The 26,039-nt window shown below is 37.3% G+C and overlaps 2 protein-coding genes across 3 annotated transcripts in view; one reads left to right on the forward strand and one right to left on the reverse strand.

Moving 5' to 3' along the window:
* Positions 1-2,708, forward strand: part of LOC139129402 (E3 ubiquitin-protein ligase TRIM71-like) — a 143,683-nt gene extending 140,975 nt beyond the window's left edge. Inside the window, exon 3 of one of the 2 annotated variants that reach the window (XM_070695030.1) lies at positions 459-2,707. In XM_070695030.1, the coding sequence (XP_070551131.1) occupies positions 459-1,267 (809 nt within the window). In that variant the 3' untranslated portion in view covers positions 1,268-2,707. Of the gene's footprint in view, positions 1-458 lie in introns of both variants that reach the window. The other variant, XM_070695031.1, reaches the window with a different exon arrangement.
* A 1,181-nt stretch (positions 2,709-3,889) lies between these two features.
* LOC139129403 (solute carrier family 22 member 15-like) lies at positions 3,890-22,379 on the reverse strand. Its single transcript, XM_070695032.1, has 11 exons — positions 22,217-22,379; positions 18,819-19,141; positions 17,400-17,605; positions 17,001-17,130; positions 16,436-16,527; positions 15,780-16,024; positions 15,457-15,590; positions 14,599-14,684; positions 14,133-14,244; positions 13,946-14,018; positions 3,890-5,836 (listed from the first exon to the last, which is right to left on the reverse strand). The coding sequence occupies exons 7-11, from the start codon at positions 15,471-15,473 to the stop codon at positions 5,591-5,593; spliced, it is 534 nt and encodes a 177-aa protein (XP_070551133.1). The 5' UTR covers positions 15,474-15,590; positions 15,780-16,024; positions 16,436-16,527; positions 17,001-17,130; positions 17,400-17,605; positions 18,819-19,141; positions 22,217-22,379; the 3' UTR covers positions 3,890-5,590.
* Between the last annotated feature and the right edge of the window lie 3,660 nt (positions 22,380-26,039).

A 26,039-nucleotide genomic window follows, 5' to 3' on the forward strand; every position in this document is an offset into this window, starting at 1 on the left:
GCAACTCTCTCTGTAAAACATGCGCTGATCACTGATCACTGCAATACAATAACTTACTTTATGGACTGAAAATCACATTTCCATCAATAAAATACAAATATGTTACCATGGAAACATGTGAGTTACATCAACATGTAGGTGTGATTGACATCAAAACACAACAAAAAATTTACAACCTGGCAACCATGGCGTCTCTAAAGAAAGAGCTGATCAGCAATACAATGACTTACCTTATGGACTGAAAATCACATTTCCACCGATAAAATGCAAATATGTTACCATGGAAACGTGCGAGTTACATTAACATGTAAGGAAGTTGTTCCTTTAAATGTTCCATGTGTTTGTGTAAACAAAGAAAGTTTGTATTCAGTCAAAATTTGTGAGATCTGAAAATGTTTGACTTCATAGAAATTGTAGTTTGCATTTTGACCTTTGACCTTTGTTTTTGTTTTCCCTAGGCTATCCGGTCAAGGGGAGTGTCCTTGAAGTGTTTGGGTCTGGATCAATGCCAGGACAATTTAATCGGGCCAGAGGAATATACATCAAGAAGAACGGTCAATGGGTTATATGTGATTGGCAGAATCATAGAGTTCAGGTTATTGATCCAATCAAACTCTGCTGTGATCTCATCTTACAATTCCATGCATTCCCAAAGTCATTTAATCCATACAATGTCACAGTGGATGAAGACAATGACCAATACTTTATGAGTGATTGGGACAATGGTCAAGTTGTGGTGAGTTCTGGACAAAGCAAGATTTTAAACTGTTTTGGACGCAAAGAAGGAATTGATCCAAGAGGTATCTGCTTGAGTCCTGATGGTTTTATATTCATTGGTGACTACAAAGGATATGTGAGAAAATATAATAAATCTGGTGAACACATTGCAAGAACTGAAAAAGGACAAGTCAGTAAACCCTTGGATCTGATTGTGAATAAGAAATGTATTTTTGTATCAGATTATGGCATTGGCAGGAATTGTGTTCATGTTTTGAATCACCAGATGCAAAGTATAAGAGACATTGGCAAGGGACACTTACAGTGGCCTTATGGTTTGTGTTTTGATCACCAACAAGATGGCATATATGTTTGTGATTACAATGGGAATAGAGTGGTTCACTTCAATTGTGATGGTGAATTTCTCAGCTATAAAGGTCAAGGTCAGTTAGAGGATCCCCGTTACATTGCACTGTGTAAGGATAATCCATACAGATTAGTTGTAACACAGGGGACTGTGTTAAACTACTGTACATATAAGCAGACATGACACCACATCATGTCAACTCTGCAGGGATATCTCTAGTGAAAATCTACAAATTTTCTGACAAATTTTACACAACACATTGCAACTGGCAGGCTGTAAATGTGTAATCTTTGCTGTCATTGATATGATTTTTCATATTTTACTGATAATTTGGATGAAACATGAAGTTTTCATTTCGACGGACTGTTAAATCAAATTGTTCGGTCAAATGCACTACGTTCACCTGGATGAATAACGTCAATAAAGTTATAATTATTATTATGATTTTTGTATTTTTCTGACAGCAACCTATTGCAATATTTTGGGAAATATTTGTCAGAATAATATTTTGACTTTCACAGATGTGTGCATGAGTGTACAGAAACATACATAAAAACAGACATGACAATATAACATGTCAAGTCTGCAGGTATATTTCTGGTGAAAATCTACAACTTTCCAGACTAGTTTTACACAACACGATGCAAACGACAGGCTTAAGACGTTGAATTTTAGCAGTAAAATGTAAAAATTATGGTATTTTTGGTCAATTTTGGATTAGACATTATGCTTTTCCCCTAACATAAACAAAATATTGGGTATTAATAAGGAATTATTCACAGTTGTACTTTTTTCATGTTTTAGACAATTATGCAGCAGCAGATTTCACGTCGTTTGATACCTCAATCGTTGCATCCGTGTTGGTAAAACCTTCCCGAAAAACTCGACGATTTTCACTGAAATGTGCGTGCGAAAACATACCTGAACATTCCGATGACCGTTTTGTATTTACAGGTGTCTTGATTGCTCTAGTACAGGTATAGTTTCCGCACTTTAAGGAATTTTCATAGCGATCGCGGGCGGCGACCGTGTTAACAGGTCGCCATGTTTCAACTGAATGACCACATCAACCGAATGTAAGCGAGATGTCTTGTCGCAAGAGGGCGGTATGAACAATATAGCTATCAGAGAGTATATTTTGGCAGCTGGGCTGCTACAGGGCCGGGCCAGATCTTGAAGTCCGAAAGGGCACTTTTGCAAGTCGATTTAAATGATGTTACATTGTTGTTTTATTGATTTTTTTTCTTTGTATTATTGTAAATACTTAAAATTTGGAAAGCTTAAGTTTCTGCAGTCATTATCATCAAGGACAAATCCCGTTTTACGGACAAGTGAACCACGAATATGACACATAGTTAATGAGGCCCTGAGGCCGTATATGTACATATACAAAGGAATCTGTTCCTGTGTAGCGTGAACCCGAGCACTGGGCAGTCGAAATTAAATACATGTGTATAAAATATGTAGAAAATTTGCACCAAAAGAGTGTAATTATCGTTTTTCAACATGTTTTGAAAGGGTGGATAAACATTGTGCGGAAACATTGCAAATGCATAGTGGAAGAAATCTTACAGTGTTAATGTTATCAGGTACAAATTGTGAAGTTACTTCGTTCATATTTTTAATTGTAAACCCAACAAATGTACTTTCTGGGTTTTTAAGTGTTTAAATAAATAAAACTACTGCCTAACTCAGGGAATTCGCATGTTTTTTGTTTCTCTCAATAAAGTTTATTCTCGCCGTTGATTACAAGTTTGTGGATAATTTTTATGCGTCGAACTACTTTTCACATAAGTGCGAGTCGTGACAAAAGGTAATGAACGAGAAATGTTTCTCCCACTGGGACTTTTTCCATTCTGTATATGTACATGCGCAGATATAAAATCAGAAATAAAGTAATGATATAATAATATTCCTTACGACTTGAGATCCAGACCAAACCTTCGGAATAGTAGGTAGATTTGTTCAATTTACAGGCCTGGAAAAAAAGCTGGTGGTACGTAAAATACCAATATTGCCAGGTACGTTTCGGACAAATCGCAATACTAAAATGTCTTTTATCGTCTTTCATAATTAGTGATGTCACAACTTGGTTGCCATGACAAAGCTATACGAAATTAAGCAGGACAACATGTAGTCACATTAGCTAACTCTCCTAAATTATATTATCCACACGTTCACAGGGGTACATCTTCCCTGAGTACACACCGGCTGGACGAGCAGTCTTCAGGGAGGGTCCATAAGAAGCTTCGCGTGAGATTGCAAACATTTTTTCACATCATCAAATGATAAAAAAGTAGTTAGTTTGCTTGGGGTTTAATTAGCCCGGTGTGCCAGTTATATAAGGTTTATATATCACGTACATAGGGTCATGTCATAATATCGGAGATACGGCGCCCCCAACGTCCACATGTGACCTAAATCTCCTGCCCCTGCGCTGCACGCAAACATCTAACTACAGTCACACTACTTAGTCATTCTGGTATCTTTTAAAAGGACACTCTTCGAATAACAAGGTGCATAAAACGTCAGCAGAGACTAACAATACAATAGCAGAGAAAATGTTTTAATTGTCAGGAAATACAAATCATTAGGGTGTCGTTTTCAGGCGGTGAGAGAGTAATACATGCAGGCTATACAGATTAAGACAGCGTTTCTTGAGGAATGAAATAACCTTGTGTATCTTCTTGCAAGAATAGAATATAAATCTTTTCGTAGCCTAAGAATATTTATGAATTAATTGTAAAGTATATTTACACAAGAAATAACAACAATTCCTTTACAAAACAGAGTTGAAACATCTGGCAGATTTTGATTTATTTTATTACTTAAAGGAAGGCAAGTTACAGAAAGTATCAACACGTGAAATCACAGTCTTTAGTTCATTTATGTCTTTCATTCACATTTTGTGAAAATATTAATGATACTTTATGAAAAATACTTTACAGAAAAGAATGAGTTTTTTGAAAAGCAGAAAGTCAAGCATGAGGAACAATTATATAACAGAAAATCTCCAATGTTATCACCACAATGAATTTTTGGTGAATAGTGATAAAAAGTAAATTGAAGATGTGAGGGTCCCTGAAAACAGAGATACTGTCAACACAATTTTTATGGACCAAAGGTTCCATGACATACCAAGCCAGGTCGAAAATACACATGGTTTGGCTCAATACTGCTTTTTCCTGACTTGACAAATTGGGTAGTAATACTGCAGACTGTCTGGCAGGAAAACGGTTTAAAAGATATAAAGCTAACATTAACTTGAATCACTTACAAATGATCTGTACTTAATATTTTGTTGGAACTTTGCCATTTCTTAGTTCATACATTTTGCAAAAATACACATTTGAGGCTCCATGGTCTCAAAACTTCATATTTTGCTTTTAAGACCCTGTATTTTTGGGAAAAGAATGATTTTCAAGGTTACATTTTCCCAACTCTTAAGAACATACAAAAGATTGTCATTGCTAACGTACATTCCTCGTTACAGGGACTCATCTTTGGCGTGCGATAATGCAGACCCTGAGATTAGTTTGAAAGTAGGTGCATTTTCATGAATCAAATTGCTGAAAATACAATATTTGAATAAAAGGCTTGTTTCATGGATGCCAGAGGTAGGTATGTTTTGTGTTCCATTGTAATCCAAATGAATTCATCTCTGAATACAGGACTGTCTTTTCATATCTGTTTCATTGGAAATCAAATCGACGCCTTTGGCAAGTCAGCGTGGTAATATGGTGTAATTTGCTTTCAACAGTTTATGACAATAAAAAAGATGCCAGTAGTATTAGTTGTACTGATAAAGTTGGGGAAAACATATATTACCTGTCATGTTTATGAAATACTGTACGTACAAAAAATGTGTACACTTTAATATTCACCTTCAGAGTTCTCCATACGGAGATTTTAAAGGTAGGGGACTCAATCCCACGGATCGAGTTTGTTCTAGTCTGTGAGAAGATTATAAAGGGTCATAGCGTTTTGTTTTCCATAGACACTGTAATCCAGTAAGTAAATTTCCTGGCAAGACAATCTGACGCCTGAACCATGCCTTCAAGGGGTGGACAACTTCCAGTTTTTGCCAGCAGTCTATTCATATGTTAATAACCATACAAATTGATACATTTTCACAAGAAAAGAATATTCAAATTATGCATTGTTATGTAAAGTAGCCGCTCCTCTGTTTATCCAAGCTGAACTCTGTTCATGTTGTACACTACAGCTTATAAACATTTACATTTCTTTTAACAACAAAAAAGACAAACCAGAAAACAAACAATTAAAAATAAGAACAAGACACCAATAGAAATACCTTGCCATAGAAGTCGCAAAGGTTTAATTATTGAAAAAGATTAAGTTGGTGTCTGGTTTTTTCTCTTGTATGCAATCATATCATTCACCTTATTAAAAACTTATTCCATTACATCAATTTTCTATACCCTGTCTTGCAGATATTAACAAGAATATTTTGACATTTCATTCACTTCTTTTCAGATAACCTTCCTAATCATCGTTTTCTGAAAATGCTGTGTCGTCATGGTTACTCAGTTTGTCTATTTTCCTCTCAACATCCTGGACTCGCTGCTCGTCCATCACCATGGCTTCCTTGTTGGTGACCTTTGAACTTGTCTGCGACAGATCAGCGATGCTCTCTGGCAAGGGTTTGTTAAGGCTTTCCGGTAGAAGGTAGTCAAACATTCCGGCTGTGAATCCAGTGCCACCAAATATGAAGAAAGCTAAACTCTCACCCTTGAGTCATAAGATATAAAATGTACAATGTTAAAGATGTATATGAAATATAAAGATGTAAAAATTTGTTTTTTAGCATGGAATTGCATGGACCATTGCAACAAACCCACGTTTCATTGTGGATTTGCCCGGTCGAAGATACTTGAAAAACCTGTCCTTGAAATCTATCACACATAATGCACAATGTTAACCTTTTCCTGCCGAGCGCCCTTGTCCGTTATTTTGCCAAGTCAGTAGAAAACCGCCCCCATAATAGTGCCTGTAAAAGATTGCTCTCCTGCATGTTATCCTGCCAGGCATTTTGGCAGAAATCGCCCATTTTCAGGGTTGATTTAGCCGTACTTATACGTGTTAGACTTTGATAATTTCTACATGCCCGTTGACAGGGGAAGGAGCTCAAGGGTTACTGCAGAAAAAAATTGAGGTCACCGGCTTTGTTTGCCCCTGGGAGTGCGTCATTTTATTGCCGTTTCATGTTTATTTTTTCGGAAATAAACTCTTTCAGTATTACGCACGTCCGCTAGGCACAAACATCACCTCACTCGTCTGTTAGTCAGAGACCCTGAGGGTCGTGCTAGGGGTGCAGCAGCACCGGCAAACCTGTCCTGTTTCCCCAGGGTAGGGTCAATTGAATACGTACCTTCAACGACTTGGCAGTGTAGCACAAAAACTACGTTTTTGCCATTGTATTAACGACATGGCTGAGCCATTGAAGCACAGCTCCACGTAGTTTAGCCAGCTCAGTTGGGAGTTGGTTTACGAGTGTTACCGTTCATTACTGACTTAATCGAGTGGTCCTCAGTCAGGTACGGGTTTGTACCGACATGGCTTGGGCTGCAGCTAACCAGTGATAACCAGTCACTAAACCCAAGTCTTCAGTTCACTTTGCGATGCACGGGTGCAACGCAATATGGCACAAGACCACTAATTCATTTCCCATAGGCCACCACAGTAGCGTTGAGCTCGATTTTCCTATTTTAAAACATTCAGCGGCACGAATCCTCTTAACAGGTGTTAGGTCAATGTCAGCTTAACTACTCATTAATTTTTCGTGTGGGCAAGTCCACGGAAATTTTGAGATAGCGATGAAAATAGCGCCCTCAGTGGTGTTTTGACAAATTTCAGGCTTATTGTTATGATTTCTATAAGCCCTAGAACACCTCATATTACCACCAAATGCTTCAGCCATTATTCACAACAGTCTGCATTTTGATTCAGGCAGGAAAATATCTTTACAAAAATTCTTGACGTTAAAGTTCAAACCTAACAAGCATCCATGCAGATATCAAAACTTCAAGGTCTGCACTATTTTTCTTCCGAACTATCTTCGTGGGTAACGAACCCGGAAGTGAATTAGTGATCTTGTGCCAATATAGTGAACCTTAAATTGACAAAAGTGCACAATTTTAACACCAATCAAAGTACTGGTGGATATGACTCAAATACTAAAATAAAAGAAAATTTAACCTTACACTTCAATTGCTACACCTGCCTCAAGACATACATTCATCGGCCCTATGGCAGCAATTTGCGTCACCTCTGTACCAAGCCATATGACACCATATGACATAAAAACACATTCCTGGCAAACAAATTTTGTGTCCCAAACACTCATATCAGAATACTTTTACAATTGCTTAGTTGTGTTCTTCCCAAAAAAGATAATGATTTCACAAATAGTATCTCTCCCCGAAATTAACCCCGGTTTCAGGGGCCAGGCCTATTTTCATCGACTTTTTACGGAAATTTTGAATAATAAATTTCTCTGTAGAAAACCGCTATGAATGGATTTGCACGAATTTTTGATATAAAAGAAAGAAATTGTATGTCTAAACAATAAAAGTACTGGTTTGACAAATTAAGTTGAATTAGGGGAGAAATTGACAAAAAGCTATGCCATACCCCTATTCCTCACTGAGTCCAATATGGCCGCCAGCAGGGATTTGGGCACCCCAAGTATATCAAAATTAGTGTCTGAGCTGGTTTCCACATACCTTTATATTACCAAGTATTGTTCGAAGTAATAGAAAGTGCAAAAGGTTGTTATTTTTCAGCATAGGACATCATACGTACTGAAATATGTCCCCCTATAGGGCTTCCTATGGGCCGTCAATTAGGCACAAGACCACTAATTCATTTCCCATAGGCCACCACAGTAGCGTTGAGCTCGATTTTCCTATTTTAAAACATTCAGCGGCACGAATCCTCTTAACAGGTGTTAGGTCAATGTCAGCTTAACTACTCATTAATTTTTCGTGTGGGCAAGTCCACGGAAATTTTGAGATAGCGATGAAAATAGCGCCCTCAGTGGTGTTTTTGACAAATTTCAGGCTTATTGTTATGATTTCTATTAGCCCTAGAACACCTCATATTACCACCAAATGCTTCAGCCATTATTCACAACAGTCTGCATTTTGATTCAGGCAGAAAAATATCTTTACAAAAATTCTTGACGTTAAAGTTCAAACTAAACAAGCATCCATGCAGATATCAAAACTTCAAGGTCTGCACTATTTTTCTTCCGAACTATCTTCGTGGGTAACGAACTCGGAAGTGAATTAGTGATCTTGTGCCAATATAGTGAACCTTAAATTGACAAAAGTGCACAATTTTAACACCAATCAAAGTACTGGTGGATATGACTCAAATACTAAAATAAAAGAAAATTTAACCTTACACTTCAATTGCTACACCTGCCTCAAGACATACATTCATCGGCCCTGTGGCAGCAATTTGCGTCACCTCTGTACCAAGCCATATGACACCATATGACATAAAAACACATTCCTGGCAAACAAATTTTGTGTCCCAAACACTCATATCAGAATACTTTTACAATTGCTTAGTTGTGTTCTTCCCAAAAAAAGATAATGATTTCACAAATAGTATCTCCCCCGAAATTAAACCCGGTTTCAGGGGCCAGGCCTATTTTCATCGACTTTTTACGGAAATTTTGAATAATAAATTTCTCTGTAGAAAACCGCTATGAATGGATTTGCACGAATTTTGATATAAAGAAAGAAATGTATGTCTAAACAATAAAAGTACTGGTTTGACAAATTAAGTTGAATTAGGGGAGAAATTGACAAAAAGCTATCCATACCCCTATTCCTCACTGAGTCCAATATGGCCGCCAGCAGGGATTTGGGCACCCCAAGTATATCAAAATTAGTGTCTGAGCTGGTTTCCACATACCTTTATATTTCCAAGTATTGTTCGAAGTAATAGAAAGTGCAAAAGGTTGTTATTTTTCAGCATAGGACATCATACGTACTGAAATATGTCCCCCTATAGGGCTTCCTATGGGCCGTCAATTAGGCACAAGACCACTAATTCATTTCCCATAGGCCACCACAGTAGCGTTGAGCTCGATTTTCCTATTTTAAAACATTCAGCGGCACGAATCCTCTTAACAGGTGTTAGGTCAATGTCAGCTTAACTACTCATTAATTTTTCGTGTGGGCAAGTCCACGGAAATTTTGAGATAGCGATGAAAATAGCGCCCTCAGTGGTGTTTTTGACAAATTTCAGGCTTATTGTTATGATTTCTATTAGCCCTAGAACACCTCATATTACCACCAAATGCTTCAGCCATTATTCACAACAGTCTGCATTTTGATTCAGGCAGAAAATATCTTTACAAAAATTCTTGACGTTAAAGTTCAAACCTAACAAGCATCCATGCAGATATCAAAACTTCAGGGTTGCACTATTTTTCTTCCGAACTATCTTCGTGGGTAACGAACCCGGAAGTGAATTAGTGATCTTGTGCCATATGCTTCCATTGTTCTAGCCATCGACGTGTCCACATGCCTGGCAGCCATATTGTACTGCTAGCTGGTTTGCATAACTAAATGCAGGCGGTATCCCCGTAGCAGACTACACATTGACCTTATTGACCTTATGAATTCTCTGTACGCAAACAGCGTACGTAGTTACCAATGCGTCGGCAAGAGGATACATTGCCTGCAAACCAGAGCCAATACTTCGGACGATGGAATAATAAATAAAAAATCCAAAGCTACGTCCATTGAATGGCACGGCAAGGCGGTGAAGGACGTTGCCTGGCTTGAACTTGCAGAGCTGAAGCTCAGCTTAGTACGTTGGACACCAGTTTGTAATGGTATTTCCGAGTCGTTCATATCCGTTCCATCGGAGGAACAAGTCGAGCCGTTTCGTCAAAAATACGTTCTCATTTTTAGTCACGCACAACTGAATAAGTGACTTTCGTCTCGCACCATCGGCATATCTACCAAGTCGTTTACAAGAGGTAGCCTTCTAGATTAGCATTGCCGAGTTGGTCAAGTTCGGCAGCAATCTCTATAGTGCCAGGCAGCCAAGTACGTCCAACTCCGCCAGAAAACGTCACCATGCTATCCTGCCAAGTCCGCTAAAAAGCGGTAAAAAAACCCAGCCCCCCTCGGGTGTGGGGGACTGGCGGACAGGTTTCTGCACCTTTCCCTGTCTATCGACTCCCTGCGAACCCATTTCGAGGGGAAAAGGCGTTCCTTGTCAGAAAACCTCTCCTCGGATGACCCCTAAACGCACAGGGGATAGCAAAACGTAGTGCCGTCGACTTGGCAGGAAAGGGGTACCCAAAAGGGCCCGATTTCCATTGGGTTGGAGAATAACGGTCACCAGTGCTTAGATTCTGGCTACACCGAATTTCAAGCGGATTTTCACCGATTTGGCAGGAAAAGGGTTAAAACATGTGCATGAACTATGAGGGCGTAAAATTTGTCTTTCGTGCATAATTGCTGCTTTGCTAGGTCAAGACGCTCATAAAATACCCAGTCAATACACTTACTTCTGTGCTTAATTTCATGAATCCCATGTACCCATAGGAATACAAGCGGTGAAAAACTGCTGACTTTACTAAATTTATAGATGTCTAGATACACACATCTAAGGTTAAATGAACACACACATGTATACCACACACTGTATTTGGGATATCAAGTGAGCTTGACTGCTTCTAACATGATGACCTTTGAACCTAATGCATGCATTCTTCTGGCAATTTGGTAACAACTACAAGAATGTCTGTAGTAAAGGAAATGGCTTTGATTTTTAAATTTTATCAAAATGTTGATCCACTATACATGGGAGTCTATGACAAAAATGTGAATAATTATTTCCCAATATAAAACAAGCAATATTTGTGCATGTATGGACCCTGAATAATTGACATAATTGTAGTTGATTAGAAGAAGGGTGGTCTCAAGTGCATATGTGTTCAAGAAATTTGATTTTGGAATTTAACCGAAAATGTTGATTCACTATACCTTGTAGCCTATCAGGAAACTATGAATAATTTTTTACAAAACAAAGATAAATAAATCTATGTACATATAGACGTTTGATTATTGATATTAATGTATGTGTTGGACTAGGGTTATTACAAGTGCATGTGTGTGCAAGAAATTTGATTTTGAAATTTATGAATAATTTTTTTAGATTACAAAACATCAAAAGCTTTATATTTATTGATGTTTGATTATTGATGTTTGATTATTGATATAAATGTACTTGATGAGAATAGGGTGTTTGAAAGAGCAGATGTGAATATCAAATATGATGTTGGAATTTCACCAAAGTGACTATTTGTAGAGGTTAAAAAGTATTCCATGAAAGTTCAAAGGTCAATTGAGAAATTATATGTCAGTTCAGATATTATTGATACTGACTGTGACACTTAGAGAGAGTCACTGTTTTTCTTTCGAACACTTTTGAACGGTCACAGTTCTGTATTGAGGGATGGTGGTCATATATTTTTCCAGCTAGAGTCATTTTCACAAGGATTTGGACACATAGTTTATCATCTCCTAAACTGTCATTTAAAGGTTGTTTGACCTGAAGATTCCAGTTGTTTTTGATGAAACTATGCACTATTCTAAATAGCTTGTATTCTGTCAAAGTCCTCAAAAATAAAAAACGTACATACAGCGACATGAACATTTGACACCGACCTAGACCCAATGTATTGTCAATGGGAATATGTTATCAAATAAGTTATCTCCAAAATTGTTATTGAATGTTATCAAATAAGTTATCTCCAAATTGTTATTGAAAGGTTAAGTTGAAACTTTTAGTCATTATAGAGGACATTTTTGAACAATAACACTGCACAACAGAAGGGTTAGGTAATTAGAAATCATGACAACCTAAATCTTTTGTCTCAAGTTGGCTGTTTGAATAACTAATACCCTAAAACTTGCGCCCCAAAAATGGAAATGGCAGGAAATGAAAGTGCCAGAAGGTGTTTGGAAAAGAATTTGATAATCAATAAATTTTCATGTCCCCGCTTTGCAATGTCATTTTTTTTCAGATCCACCTCTGGCATGTTGCAAATTTTTTCAAGCCCCTCCCTCCCCCTAGAAATCTCCCCTACCCACTCCAGAGGTATTTGTAATTGTAGCCTAAGAGAGATGTATATTCTGTAGAAGGCCTTTAATATGTAAAATGCCACAGGACCACAGCAAGGTGATCATTATAAAGAGGTGACCACTAACTTAAAGACAGGTTTGACTGTAGTTAAAGGGTTTGGTTGTACATGTACCAGGGTTAGCGGTAGGATTTTCAAGTTAGTAGCCACACTTACTCAGTGTGGCTAATTTGGTCCTCATTTTATTAGCCACACGCAACTTTCATTAGCCACACATACTAAATGCTGGTAGAAATATGCTTCAGTCTTCAAGTTTTTGATGTAATACATTCATAAATGCATATATATATATATATATATATATATATATATATATATATATATATATATATATATATATATATACGAGATACATGAGACTATACATTTCTTTTTTCACTGCAAAGGACAGTCGACATGATCTTTAAGTAAACTAAACATTTGTAAAAACACATTCAGAGACACACAAGACCTTATAAACATTTTTCAAGAACAATCAAATCATCATTATGTGATTTGGGAAAATTGTTTGAACTCAGACCAAAATAAAAATGAAAAAGAGTAAAATATTGATGAACATGTTACATCCTCATCTATATATACTCTTTTGTTGTTGATTTTGCAAAACCTATATTGTACTTTATGATCAAGATCCCCAATTTGGATAGGATTTCAATTAAGGCTTACTTCACTTTACTTTACATGCCTACCCTACTTAAACCCCGATAAAGAAAGGTGATGCGCGTATAATAGATGATTACAGTTAGTAAAATTACTTTTCCGATCAGAAAAACTATTAAAAAGGTGTTACAACAATGAGACATTGAAGTTCCCGCGACAGCATCGTTAGGAAAATGGCACGTTTTGCCAGTACCTTCATGAATCTGTGTCCCTCCGTACCCCCGTTACCTAAATAGAATAGTCCTACTCCGCACATCCGCCATTGTTATTGTCACTCAAGGCCACTATACGACGTTGGTTTTCCTTCTCTAAATATGCAATTTCATTTGTTTGACGCTATTATCCTTTCATCAGTGAAGAGTTTTTACCGGTGACTATTACAACTTTCACTGCTCTGTCATTGTTTTCACAAGATGTAGACCGTTTGATATTGCAATGTCGACTTGCTTTTTTGTGCAGTCAATGCACATGCCATGCCAGTTAGTCACGCTATGCTGTTGATCGAAAGCATACACGACGTCTTTGTTTCACGTTTACTTTTTTCAAGTTATGATTAATGTGGAAATTTCACTAAATGTCGCTGATCTAGGATTGTGTAATCAATTTGATTTGATACTGCGATATGAAAAACTGTGTCAATAAAGCTCGGAATCGTCACTGAGTTTTGCTGCTTTTGGCTATGGTTGTCTATCTTAGTATCAACGTGATCGGAATGCCAGTTCATGGAGATCGAGATCGCGAGAATGTAATAACTGTTTTCTGTATTTTGTCTTCCTTTACAATTCCAGTAAGTGCCTTAACTAAAGAGTTTTATGTTGTCTTATATCAGTGGAAAAGCATTAAGATTTGGACAGTTTAGTTTTATCAATTTCGACTATAGAAATCAGCTGTCGCCACGCTTTTGAGATCGTGGCGATTGCCGATGAGTTTTTGTTCGCCACAAACGAGTTTTAGTCGCATTTTGCGACTGTGGCGACCTCTACCGCGAACCCTGATGTACTTACCAATGGTACAACTGCTGGTGCTAGGATTCCACCAATACGAGCTGCCATGGCACAGACTCCAATACCAGTGTTCCTGAATAAAATAATATTCAAAATCAATCTGTCTGCAAACAAAATTGTACAGGGATAGCACAGACAAACTGAAAATTTATACAGCAACAATTAGAACATATTCTAGATTTCTCACCTCAGTACAGTTGGCAAGAGTTCTGCAGTGTAAATGTAAATGATGTTAAAAGCCGCGGCAATGCCCATCTTACCAAGCAATGCCAAGGAAGTTTTTATGGAATCAATGTGACCTGTGAATGAAAATATTAAATGTCAGCAACTGGATGAGAAAACAATTGTGAGATGGCAAGCATAATAGTTATTATTTACAATAAAAAGTTATCAATAAAGTCTACCAACAGAATATTTTGAATGCCCAGAAATAGCTACATGTAACATTATTAGTCACTTTTCACACAATGTATGCATATTGCTATAAAAGACTCATGTTTCAATCATGTCTTTTTTACATGTAACACTGTATTTACTCATTATTGTTCACTAAAAATCTCATAACAATTTTATGACTACATCATTTAAAACCTCATCTAATTCTAATCAGGGCCTCCAAAACTGATGTAAAATAGAAATATGAATATACATACTTGTGTTTGATGGAATAATGATTAATGACAGACATGCAATGCCTCCCACCATCATGGACCAAAATAAAGTTTTCTGTCTTCCAGATCTGAAGGACAATAAACAGAGTCACTGTCATCATGTGCGAAAATTGACAAATATAACATTCATCATATTAGGAGGAAATCATGCAAAGACTTCATATAGAGACCACTTCCCCCTCCTTGTTTAACTAAAATAAACTGCATATGGGCATTTGATTAAGGTAGAACGCAATTTGGGGACAGCTAGTCGGACTCTCAAATTTCTAAAAAATTTTTATGATCTACTACTTGTGAGAGCTCATTTTAAAGCTCTCGGGAAAGAAAACCTTTCACTGTCTTAGTTTTTCGAAAATCCAAATTTAATTTTTCCTCCATAGAGTTAACACAGGAATGGTGGCTATTTTGAATTTCAAAAATTGCAAAAGTTGGGCAATTTGTTTCGCTAGTTCCAAACTTTGCATGGTAACCCCGAATTATAGTTGCTTTGGTAAGTTGATGGTTAAAATATTCATTGAGGAAAGTTTGGGCAAAAGTTGAAGTCTTTCATTTTCAATGCGCCATACTACCTTACCACAGCCTTACAACTAACTCTAATTCTAAAAGCCTTCAAAGTTTGAGGTGTTTCCTCAACGGAAGGCCCCCAATGTTTTTTTATGATTTCAGGTTGGTAAACCCAATAAAGAACTCTTGCTGAAAGCATCAGGACATACAGATGGATTTGATGTGTTTCCAGAATGGAAGTTCCCAACCTACATTGATTTCACGTTTGGCAAATAAAGAAGTCTTGCTGAAAGCATATAAGGATATGTATTTGAAGGGAAATTGATTGCTACTTACCTGTTAATAAACATCATGCATACAAGATATGCAGGTAATTCCACAATACCAGAGAGTATAAATTCAGATACCTATCTCCTCCAAGACTACTGGCATTCATAGTTAATCCATAGTACACCATACTACATGTAAACCTATCAAAAGATACAAACACAGCTGTTTGTATGTGACTTGAATAGTATATCTGGTATATGGCTGCATTGATATATATTTAGTTTTCCATCTCAGAAGACAAATATCCACATGTATAGAAAGTTACTGCACAATGAAATTCCATAGATCAGTTGTAGATGTAGGTGTACAATAAAATCCAACGTACATACCATGTATAAGTTAAAATCAACATCCTCTTCCGTAATTCCCAATGCTGGAATAGGTCCAGGAAGCCATATGTTTTCCAGCCATGGGAGAAGATTTTGAAGAGTTTGAAGACTTATCTGAAGACTCTAACTGCAGCATGTCTTTAGTGACTCTCATTCCATTTTTATTTGCAATATAGTGCAGAATATCCTCAGCTTCATGTACTCTGCCACGGGTTATCAACCACCTAGGGGATTCTGGGATTATCCTAGGGTTGAAGGGTCGAGGGTTAAAGGTTAATAAGAAGTCCAGTCCAACATTTGTAAATGCTGTATATGCCAGCAAAGACATGTTACAGCCACAATAATTATTATCACAACATCAAGATATTTCTACACTATTATTCATCTACTATTAAGAAAAGCAGAATTTTTCATGCGTTGGAACAGATGTACGGAGTGCACGTTCAATAACACTAGCCGTTTCCAGGCGTCCCCACCTGACCCTGTATGCAGCGCATTCTGCAGCTGCGTCTGCACGTTCACGGCTGAATGGTTTCAGGAGCTCTATTGGTGCTGGGTATTTTATCAAGACACAGTAGCCGATACGTTCAAGACAAACCAGAGAAATTTGTCTAAAGTTACAGGGTACTGGGCCTTTATTAAAGTATTTGACTCACCAATAGGCCATTGTAAATAATATCCCTGGCATTGATGTGACAGCAATGAGGTACCTCCAATCCCGTATAAGGTATGCGATACCACCATATATCTGAAATGTAAAGGAAATACAATGTCATCAAGAATGCATAAAAGCCTATACCAGCTTTTTTCTGTGACATACAAAGTCTCTGCCATATTTCTATAATAATGCTTTGCCCAATTTGCTATCCAAGGAATGCTTTGTGCCCATCACATGCAAGTATAACATTTTCTTTATTGTATTTGCTTGATTATGGCTTGCTATCTATGAAGTTGGTACAATGACATAAAATTTTCAAACGCTTTAAAAAGCATACATATTTGCCGCAGAATGCAAATTACTAAATCTTTAAAAACAGCCCATCATATGCATGTACATCTTTGCTTAGTGTTTTGTGCACAATTTTTGTGCTGTCTGTAACTTTTCAGGGCAGGTAATGGCTTTAAAAGCGCAATTTGCACAATTGTGCAGTCGAGAGAAAACACTGTACCGACAATTCAGTGCACATCCCTATTGTGATATTTACAAAAGTATAAACTTACCACAATGCCAATTGCAAAATATGCTTGGACTAGGGTACCAGCCAAGGCTCGATAAGATGGACCAACAGTTTCTGTGGCTAAAATAAAACCGGTCAAACCAGCACCACCATTACACATGGCTGTTAAAAACCTGGTGAAAAAGGAATGAACAGAGAAATATTTGACGGATTGCCGAGGTTAAACTTTGCCATTTATAATCTATGGTCACCAAAGAACGACGATGAGTTGCTCTAATATGGACAATGGAATATTGTGTTATTGATTATTTTCAAAGTGATTTTAATTCACTGGTTTTGCTATCGAATATTTCACTGGGATTTAATACGGCAGATTTCATATATTACCAGTGACAAATATTGAACTTAAATCCTGGTAAGTAATACTTCTAAAGAAACTCACCTGAGGATACAAAACATGTTATATGAAGTTGCTGCAGCGCTCCCCAATGAAAACGCTGTCAGCAGTCCCACTGATAAAAAGAAGGAAATTCTACGTCCATAGCTGTCTGACAAACTGCTGAAGATATAGCTGCCGACCAGTACACCTGACATGTAGATAGACTGTGCCAGGCCAATTTTGTAACTCTCACTGCAAACCAGGTCCCACTGCAATATGAGAACAACATTGGGCAATGTGTCAACACAGTGGTTACATTACATTGTGGTCCATTCTTTGCTATCCAATCGCATGCCAATATAAACACTGTTATATTGCCAATAAGTTTTTAGCTTATTCATTCCCTTCCAATTATCATCATTGTGTAAGTCTCTGTACCAAGAAACGTGATAATCATAAATGCTTTGAAAAGTTATTCTGGACTGTTTTAATAGTGAGATTAATGCTTACAGACACATGACTAAAATTTATATTTCTTTCACCTTAAGTATGTAGTATGTATTTGAATGAATTCAAACCACTTTGAATGACATCTTGCAAATGCTGAACGTAACAGAATGTTATTAGTCATTACTAAACTATGCCAATATCTTAACATGTGACTTACTAGTACAAAGTGTATGTATTTGAATGAATTCAAACCACTTTGAATGACATCTTGCAAATGCTGAACGTAACAGAATGTTATTAGTCATTACTAAACTATGCCAATATCTTAACATGTGACATACTAATACAAAGTTTTTGATTGAATATTTACCAAGTTCACCAACAATGCCTGCTTGACGAGCATCTTTCAAAACTCCCAGCAGATATTTATAAAAGGATAGGTTTATAACATCAATAAAAAGTTACCTTTATCATTAATTTTATTCCCCTAGAGTTCACATCCACAGGTCTGAATTGGAATGATCAAATGATCAAGAAGAAGTACCACTTAATTAAGGCAATAAATAGATCTATGTAAAACCAATTTGAAATATTGTTTTCATCAAACAAACTAAGCAGCATTCCTACATAGCACACTTGTGTCTAGGCTAAAGACTTAAATGCTGTGATTTGAACAATGAAGAAAGCAACATACATTTCCTAAAGATACCATAGACTGTAAGATATTTATGTCATGGTTACTTGAAAAATGATCTACTGTATATGATAGACTCTCTAGCAACCAATCACAGTCATTCCTTGGCATTGTCAATTCGTGCCTTCTACGCTATGCTTGCAAACCCTCAACCCCACCCCTGTATGTGCGAGACACTTTACCAAGAATAGGAAAGATGAGGCACACCAGACTGTCGACAGTCTAGAAAATGCTTTATGATATGTTGATGAAGTTGTCATGTGATTTGCTACATAATGAATTTTAAAGGGCCAGATTACCAATGTTCAAATGAAATAATTTTTGCTGTTTACACCTACCATTCTTGCTATGGATGTAAATTCTTACATTTTATACACATACTTCTTGCATGACTTGGCACACACATTGCTGATGACATCATCAGTTTTCGTGTTCACTTTCTGATCCACACAGTGGAATTCGGGTACTCAGCCAAAAAATGCAAGGCACAGCATGTGTACAGCTGTCCACATTGAACATATCGCTGCAACAATAACAAACTGTTGCCGCTGCTGTTTTCCAAATTCACCGATATTCTTGAGTGTTTTATTGAAATCCATTCTCCTTGCAGAGTTCCTCACTTCCACCTCAAGGTACCTTGTCTCTCATCATCTGTCTTCTTCTAAAAATGAAAAAACATAAAACATGTCAGGTTTATATCACCTATCAGTAATGTTGTTGTTTTACCCTTGCTGGCTCAATGCAGTACAGCACTCTCCTGGCCTGATTTCAAGCTCATGCAGCTGGTTTGGCAAGTAGCAGCCTGGTTCAGCTAGACAGGTAGACTTGCCCCATATCCGTGGAATATTAATATCATATCAAAATTGAGGAATAAACTTAAGCACATTGTTGAGTAGATGTTGGCATTACCGCAAAACCATGGCAAGCGAGTATCTACCATGTATGCTTTGGAGCAAAGTTACATAAAAGTGCCGATCAAGCAAATAGTGGGCAAATTTTCTACATGTTAGCCTTGGCTTTCCAAGACCTGGTGTTTAGGGCACATCGGTGGAGGTCAGAGATTAAAAGCTGGGCAATGAGACAGACTACGGTATAAGTACTGTATGCCTGACAATGCTAAAGAAAAAGAAATGTTGGCAATGACGACCAGGGAGAACAAATTTATAGCGCTGGCTGGGTGAATGTTATGATTGTGTTGCTATTGGAAATAACTGACTGTCTGCCTTAGAGGCCGGCACATCCTCAAGCACCGGTTGTCAAAAGTTCAGTCACCCTGTAGTTCCAGTTCCAGTTTGAGTTAGTTAATGCTATTTTTGGTTTGCCTACAGATGAGAGGAACACCTACAGCATTGTGTAAAAGATAATTTATCAGGGCTGGGTACCAAAAGTTTACTCCAATGGACAAATTTCCAAGTTGCCTGCCAGTATTGAATATTTATTTTGCAAGAATCTCCTACACTGCAGGGTGATCTTGGTTTTTGTCCTCTTAAGGATGTCCGATCGGAAAAATATTAGCGTACTGCGCGGATTTCCGCGCAGAAATGTATCCATAGTAACCACGCGCGCATAGTGACGTTCCGAACGCTTTTGCGTTGTACAAAATGTCGCCTGCAGGTAAAGGAAAATTTCTATATCGCGGAGAAAAATCGCGACGAGAAAATTTTCAGCGTACCCTCAAAACACGCTGGAAGGTACGAGAATTAAGCAAAGAGTTAAAAAAATGCAACATGACCATAGCTTGTACAGCGTAAGTCAGAAGTGTGACGTCCGATTCGCAATATATAGACTCTAAAAAGTAGAAGAATCTGAAAGTCATTGCTTTGTTCTGTCATTTCCCTCTCATTAAATAAAGTATGATGCGTGGACAGGGCCACTGCAGGTCAGCAGCATTTGAAGAGCGCCCTCGCGCGACGAATCCGGGAGAGCATGGTTTATCGCCAGAACCTATAAATCCTAGTTACATTTTGCAAAATTGTGAAAAATCGAGCTCGGTGACCTACTAAACAAAATGTGGTTTTGAAAAATTCACAAAAAGGGCTATTATTTAGCAAAGTTTGAGAAAATTGACATTAGTAGAAACTATCAATAATTAATAAATTACCCTCTCCCATTCCTAAAATTTGGGGCATATTTGTTGCAATTTTGGTTAAAAAATAAATATCGTGACTTTTTAACTCAATTTTAATGTAAGTAAAATCTTCAAAGTAGCTTAAATTTATAATTTGTTTGTTCTTTTACAGTGTAAACGTGAAAAATGCAATCATGATATAAATATGAAAATGATGACCTGTTTTATTGATTTTTAGTGATTTTGTGAAAAACCGTGAATTTTTAATGTCATTTTGTAAAAAAACAAGCGCGGTGACCCCATCTTTTTTTCCCAGTTTTGGACTACTCTCATATGTAGGTATTCAAAAAACCCCATTTGAAAAAATTGACATTACTTTTACTTTTTCCGATCGTACATCCTTAATGACTGTGCACAGTGTGATGGTATGTTCTATGTGTGGTACGTCATGCTATATGATTGTCCGTGACTGATAGATGTACCACAAGCTTGTAGTAAATCCATCCATGTATTACCTTCAAGATGAATGGCAAGTATCATTGTGTATATACCAGGAGAAACACATTCATGGCAGCTGAGGGTTCTCCCCAGCCCTAAACAGCGTCGCGGCCCGCGACGCTATTGTTCAATCCCGCAACCCTTTCGATCTCACCGCAACGCTATCATTGTTACCCGCGAATTCGACCAACCCATAAAATCCCTGATAAGTTCACGGATTAGCATAATTAGTTGTGTTGACTAATTAATTATAAGATGTGTGTATATGAGAGATAAACATCCTTGTAATGGGGTGTAAAATAAATAAAGAGTCAAGAGGCTAGATTAGGCTATATAGCCATTTATTTTATTTACTACGATCAGTCAGAGCATGAAGATGCTGTCGATTCCGTGAGGACTGCATCATTATTTTGGCGATATATACCTTTTCGCAGCCCCAAACTTCACAAATTTTCCGTCTAAGTGGTCAAAACTGGGTAGATTTGATGGCTGATTTATGGACTTGCCAACACCGGGAGAAATTTTGAGAATCAACATGCAGAAGTGAAGAAAACGGAGGTAATTCATGGGTATGTCAGTTTACTGTCGAGTGGAGCTGGCTACCTTCTCATTATATACACTGTGTAGTAACTCTCGCCGTAGACTAAACCTGGGCAATGGTAACTCTCCGCCGTAGACTGAACCTGGGCAATGGTGTCACTTGTACATTTTGGCATAGATTGTGAAATTATATAAGGGTTTTTCAGTGGGCTGTTCACATAAGCAGATTACAATGTGTAAAATATGATTTTATTTATCATAATTAAATTGTAATTTATGAACAATCATAATTATCACAACAATGGGTTTCCAGACGGTATTTTCACAAAGTAGACGACATTGTTTGTAAAAAAGTTTTAATATTCTGTAACATTCATATTAATAATTTATTAATATTCATAATCATTGTTATGATAATAATAGGAAAAATCATCACAAATAATGTCTACTCGACCTGTGTCTATGGCAACCGTTTTGGTAGCTCCACGATGGCAACATATGGCATGAATGGATGGGGCGTACGGCGTCCAGCTCTGTATGAGCAGAGGGACCGTGATTATGTAAACTACTCCGAATTTGTGGAGGGACCGGGCCGTGATAGAGACCAGACTGCAAAGATTTCAACATTACCTGTGCTACACCATCACAGTCGACGCCTTTCGGCGAGATAACCTTGAACTGAAGAAATAATCGTGGGGTCGCTGTTGTGTTTGCACAAGCTGATGCGAAAGAGATGTTGATTGGGCGACGTATCCATTCGACTTCAGACCGACTTCCGCCTTTTGCTGGAATCAGCTGGTGAGGCATTGTGGGTAACTTCAAACATTCTAAGCCCCTGACCTGGTCCAGCTATTACCTCACGCACGTAGCAGGTGCCGCCAAAGTTCATTGATTTCGAAAAATCATTACAAAACATGCTTTGAAGGCTGATATATCAATTTTACTTATTTTTGACCTTGAACTAAAATTTGGAGGGGAAAGTAGAGCTATTCGTAACTGCCTTCCCACTGATGATATAGGCCTACGGCAAAAATATACCCTCCCCTTTGTGAGTTTGCCGGGAAGTTTGATGCCCACTGCCCTCCAGTATCTATGGTCTGAAACCCGCTCCCCAGTCCCCAAAACAGTTAAAACTCCCCATTGCCCTACCCCTACAACTGGGATTCCCCATTGCCAACAAGATGTCCACTAGGCAACCCAGACCGACGTAAAACCGTGCACGTGCGAACACTTTACCTTGGAATATTGTTCCCCTATATTATAAGCTTTAAGTTAGAATATTTGGTTCTACTTTGGTAATACAAATCTATTGTCAAATATAGACCCAACTCCCCAAAAATATCTGTTGTAAAATTTGACCCTCCCCCGGTCTCCATCACAGTTTTTTTAAAACTCAATCCCCTGATTTCCACCCAATAACAATTTAGGCCTCTAACATACAAATTACAGCCAGAGACAAGGCAAATATCACGCTTCACAACGAAACGTAGTGTCTTGAGTCTCCATTGATCTACACTCCAGCTTATGCAGCTTCTGTAAAAATGCACATTTGTATTCATGTTTTCATCATTGTAGACATTTCAGAATACAGTTCAGTTTTTTTATGCAGGGCGCATATTCAAGAGTTAAAATTATTTCAAAGAAAAGTATGCCCGCAACTGAAGAGGGCGCCTTTGCCGCCAACATGCACAGCAACCGGTGTCCTTATCCATGTGCACATGATGGGCGCAAATGCTAAAATTGGTTCACGTGACTTCCTCTGCCATAAATAGACAAATACCAGCAAACCCACTGTTTTTCACCCCACTTCGTCAGTTTTCGTAAACTTTTTGTGATATGCAACACATCGAACACATCATACGGCGTTGGCGGAATATATTGTGATCTATTTCAAGTCGAAGTGCTATGAAAATAATACCACTAAACCAGCATTGTACTCAGGAACTTCCATTGGATTAAGGTGTAGACAAATAACGTCCCAAAAACTTGAAATAATGACAAATCAAAGAAATTCAGTCTTGTTATATTTTCTATACAATGTATGTCTTTCTTCAACTCCGAGTTTGTTTTCTGAAACTGGCAGTCTAGATTTGAAAATCCAGGCGTAAGGAACAAAAAATGGAGCTTTTCGTTCACAAGCCCTCTGGAAACAGTGTCGGTCAGTCGGGAACTTTATTTCTTTAATTTCCTTATTTCAGTATGACTCATACAGCAAAATTCGGCAAAATCATGCATGCTTTTTTCTTGAATGAGAAAATTTAAATACACGTCAGTATCGGAGAGGTTCTAAATAGGATAGGTCGGGTTACGGAAACAAAATACTTTTTTATTTGGCCTGATGTGTGTTTTGTATTCTTTGATTCTGTTCGCTGGCTTTCAGTGTGTTTACACATGTTTTACTTTTAGTGCCCCCTGTCCGTCGATCTCGCCCTGTCTATAACCGCTGTCCCTCTTCTATCACGTTGCCATAATGTTTCGCATGGGATTTACCAGTCAAGGTAGTTGTGATGAAACCCAGAAGAGCACGACCGCCCGAGATTACGCTATGTGAGTATTTTATAGTGCAGTGTGTGGCAGGTCTAAATTTTGTCTGCTGCAGTGCTGTCGCTCGAGGTTTTGTCTGGGATGTTGATCGGACGGTTTTGTCGCCCGACCCAGATAACCCAGACAAAACCTCGAGTTACAGCACTGCAGCGAGTGTGCTGTTAGGTCTGCTTGGCCTGAGATACCCTCTGCTTTGCAGACACTTGATTATACCGAGGGAATGTCGGCTATCGATTCTTTACAGATCCGTTGTTGAGACATTTCTTATGAATTTCTGATTGGAGGAGACAAACTTTAAAGTACACATTTAAAGTCATGATATTTTATGCAGAAATATTGGCATTACAACATTTTTACACCTAAGAAAAATATTGCATCACACAATTTTTACATATCAGTGCTTTCTGCATATTTTTAGGATATTGGTTCACATATTTCAATATTACCTTATGTGTGTGAACTGTTGGAATAAACTTTACATCAAATAAGTTTCACTAGTGATTCACCAGTGTTAACAAATTGCAGGTAGGTGCAATTGTTTGAAATCTTTGGTTTTATTTTCAAAAGCATTGTTTTTTATCCAATAAAGTAACAAATCATGTTTTCATGTTGAACAGAAGCATAGCAAACAAATAACACGAAATTAAGAAAAAATATTTAAAATTTGCCATATGTTGTAGAAGAAATACTTGAAATAATAGTAAAATATGATTCAATCAACTCAATTTGTACTAATCAATGTTCACACAAAGGATTTAAAAAGAGCAAACTGGAAAACTGTTCATCAATTTATATGAAAACTGTTTATATGATTATGTTGACAAAGTTATGATGAGAGCATTTTTGCCTTAAAAGATAACTGACAACATGACATATGAGAACAGAGTTAGTAGAGTAAATAATATATGTGTGTTGTGGTTAGCAGACAAAAGATGAATGAATATTGTGTGTACATTTAATGTACATAATTTTGATTTTGCTGAAATTATAATTATGTATCCACATAAAAATGACAGGTATTGAAGTAGGTCATTAGTCTATTTCAGTTGTTGATCAGTGAAACAGAAAATTTACAAGTAGTAAAAATTAAAAATATACCCGCTAAACTGGTAGAATATATGTGTCAAGTCTTTTGGTCATTCTGAACAAAAGTGTTTCAAGGACATTGTAGGCTATGGCATAAAGTTAATCCTTATGCTGTGAAAGCTTGATCCTCTTATTGATCACCCCTTACATTAAATCTTTTTGTCAATTTTTTTTCTCTTCTACAGAGATTTATGCTATGATGGAATGATAATGAGAAGATCATAATCCAGTATTATACATGAAGATGATGAGAAAGAGTCTAAGCTTTGAAATTCATGCTTAAAGCAAACAAAATTTAGAATTGATGCCATGCATTCATTAATTTTCGTGAGAGTTCATACATGCAACACCTGTCACTGATATTGGATGTTGACAGTAAGAGTAATTATTTGTTTCAGACTTTATCCACTTTTGTAATCACTATTTGTGAACAAGATAATCTTTACTCATATACACCTCAGTTTGTGAAATAAAAGATTTTTTCAGATACGTCACTGTGCTGTCATATTAATGATGTACCATGGTTTTTTAATTTTGTAAAATATGAGGATTTTTTTGGTCAACTTTTGTAATATTCTGTAAAATTACAGAGTGTTTCAGACTTACAAGCTAGTCACTACTGATGATTTTACATGACTTGTTACTGGGTACTTTCATTATCAAATAATTTGGTCACATACACAAAACCTGAGGGACAATGGATCAACTTCAAATTTTTAACAACAATAGTGCTATATATACCAGTATAGCTGTTCATCATGTATATCAGGCATCATGTATAAGAAACAAAGTACAATTATAAGAGGGCTATATAGTACAATAT

The sequence above is a fragment of the Ptychodera flava genome, chromosome 3, assembly GCF_041260155.1.
Source record: "Ptychodera flava strain L36383 chromosome 3, AS_Pfla_20210202, whole genome shotgun sequence".
NCBI lineage: Eukaryota > Metazoa > Hemichordata > Enteropneusta > Ptychoderidae > Ptychodera > Ptychodera flava.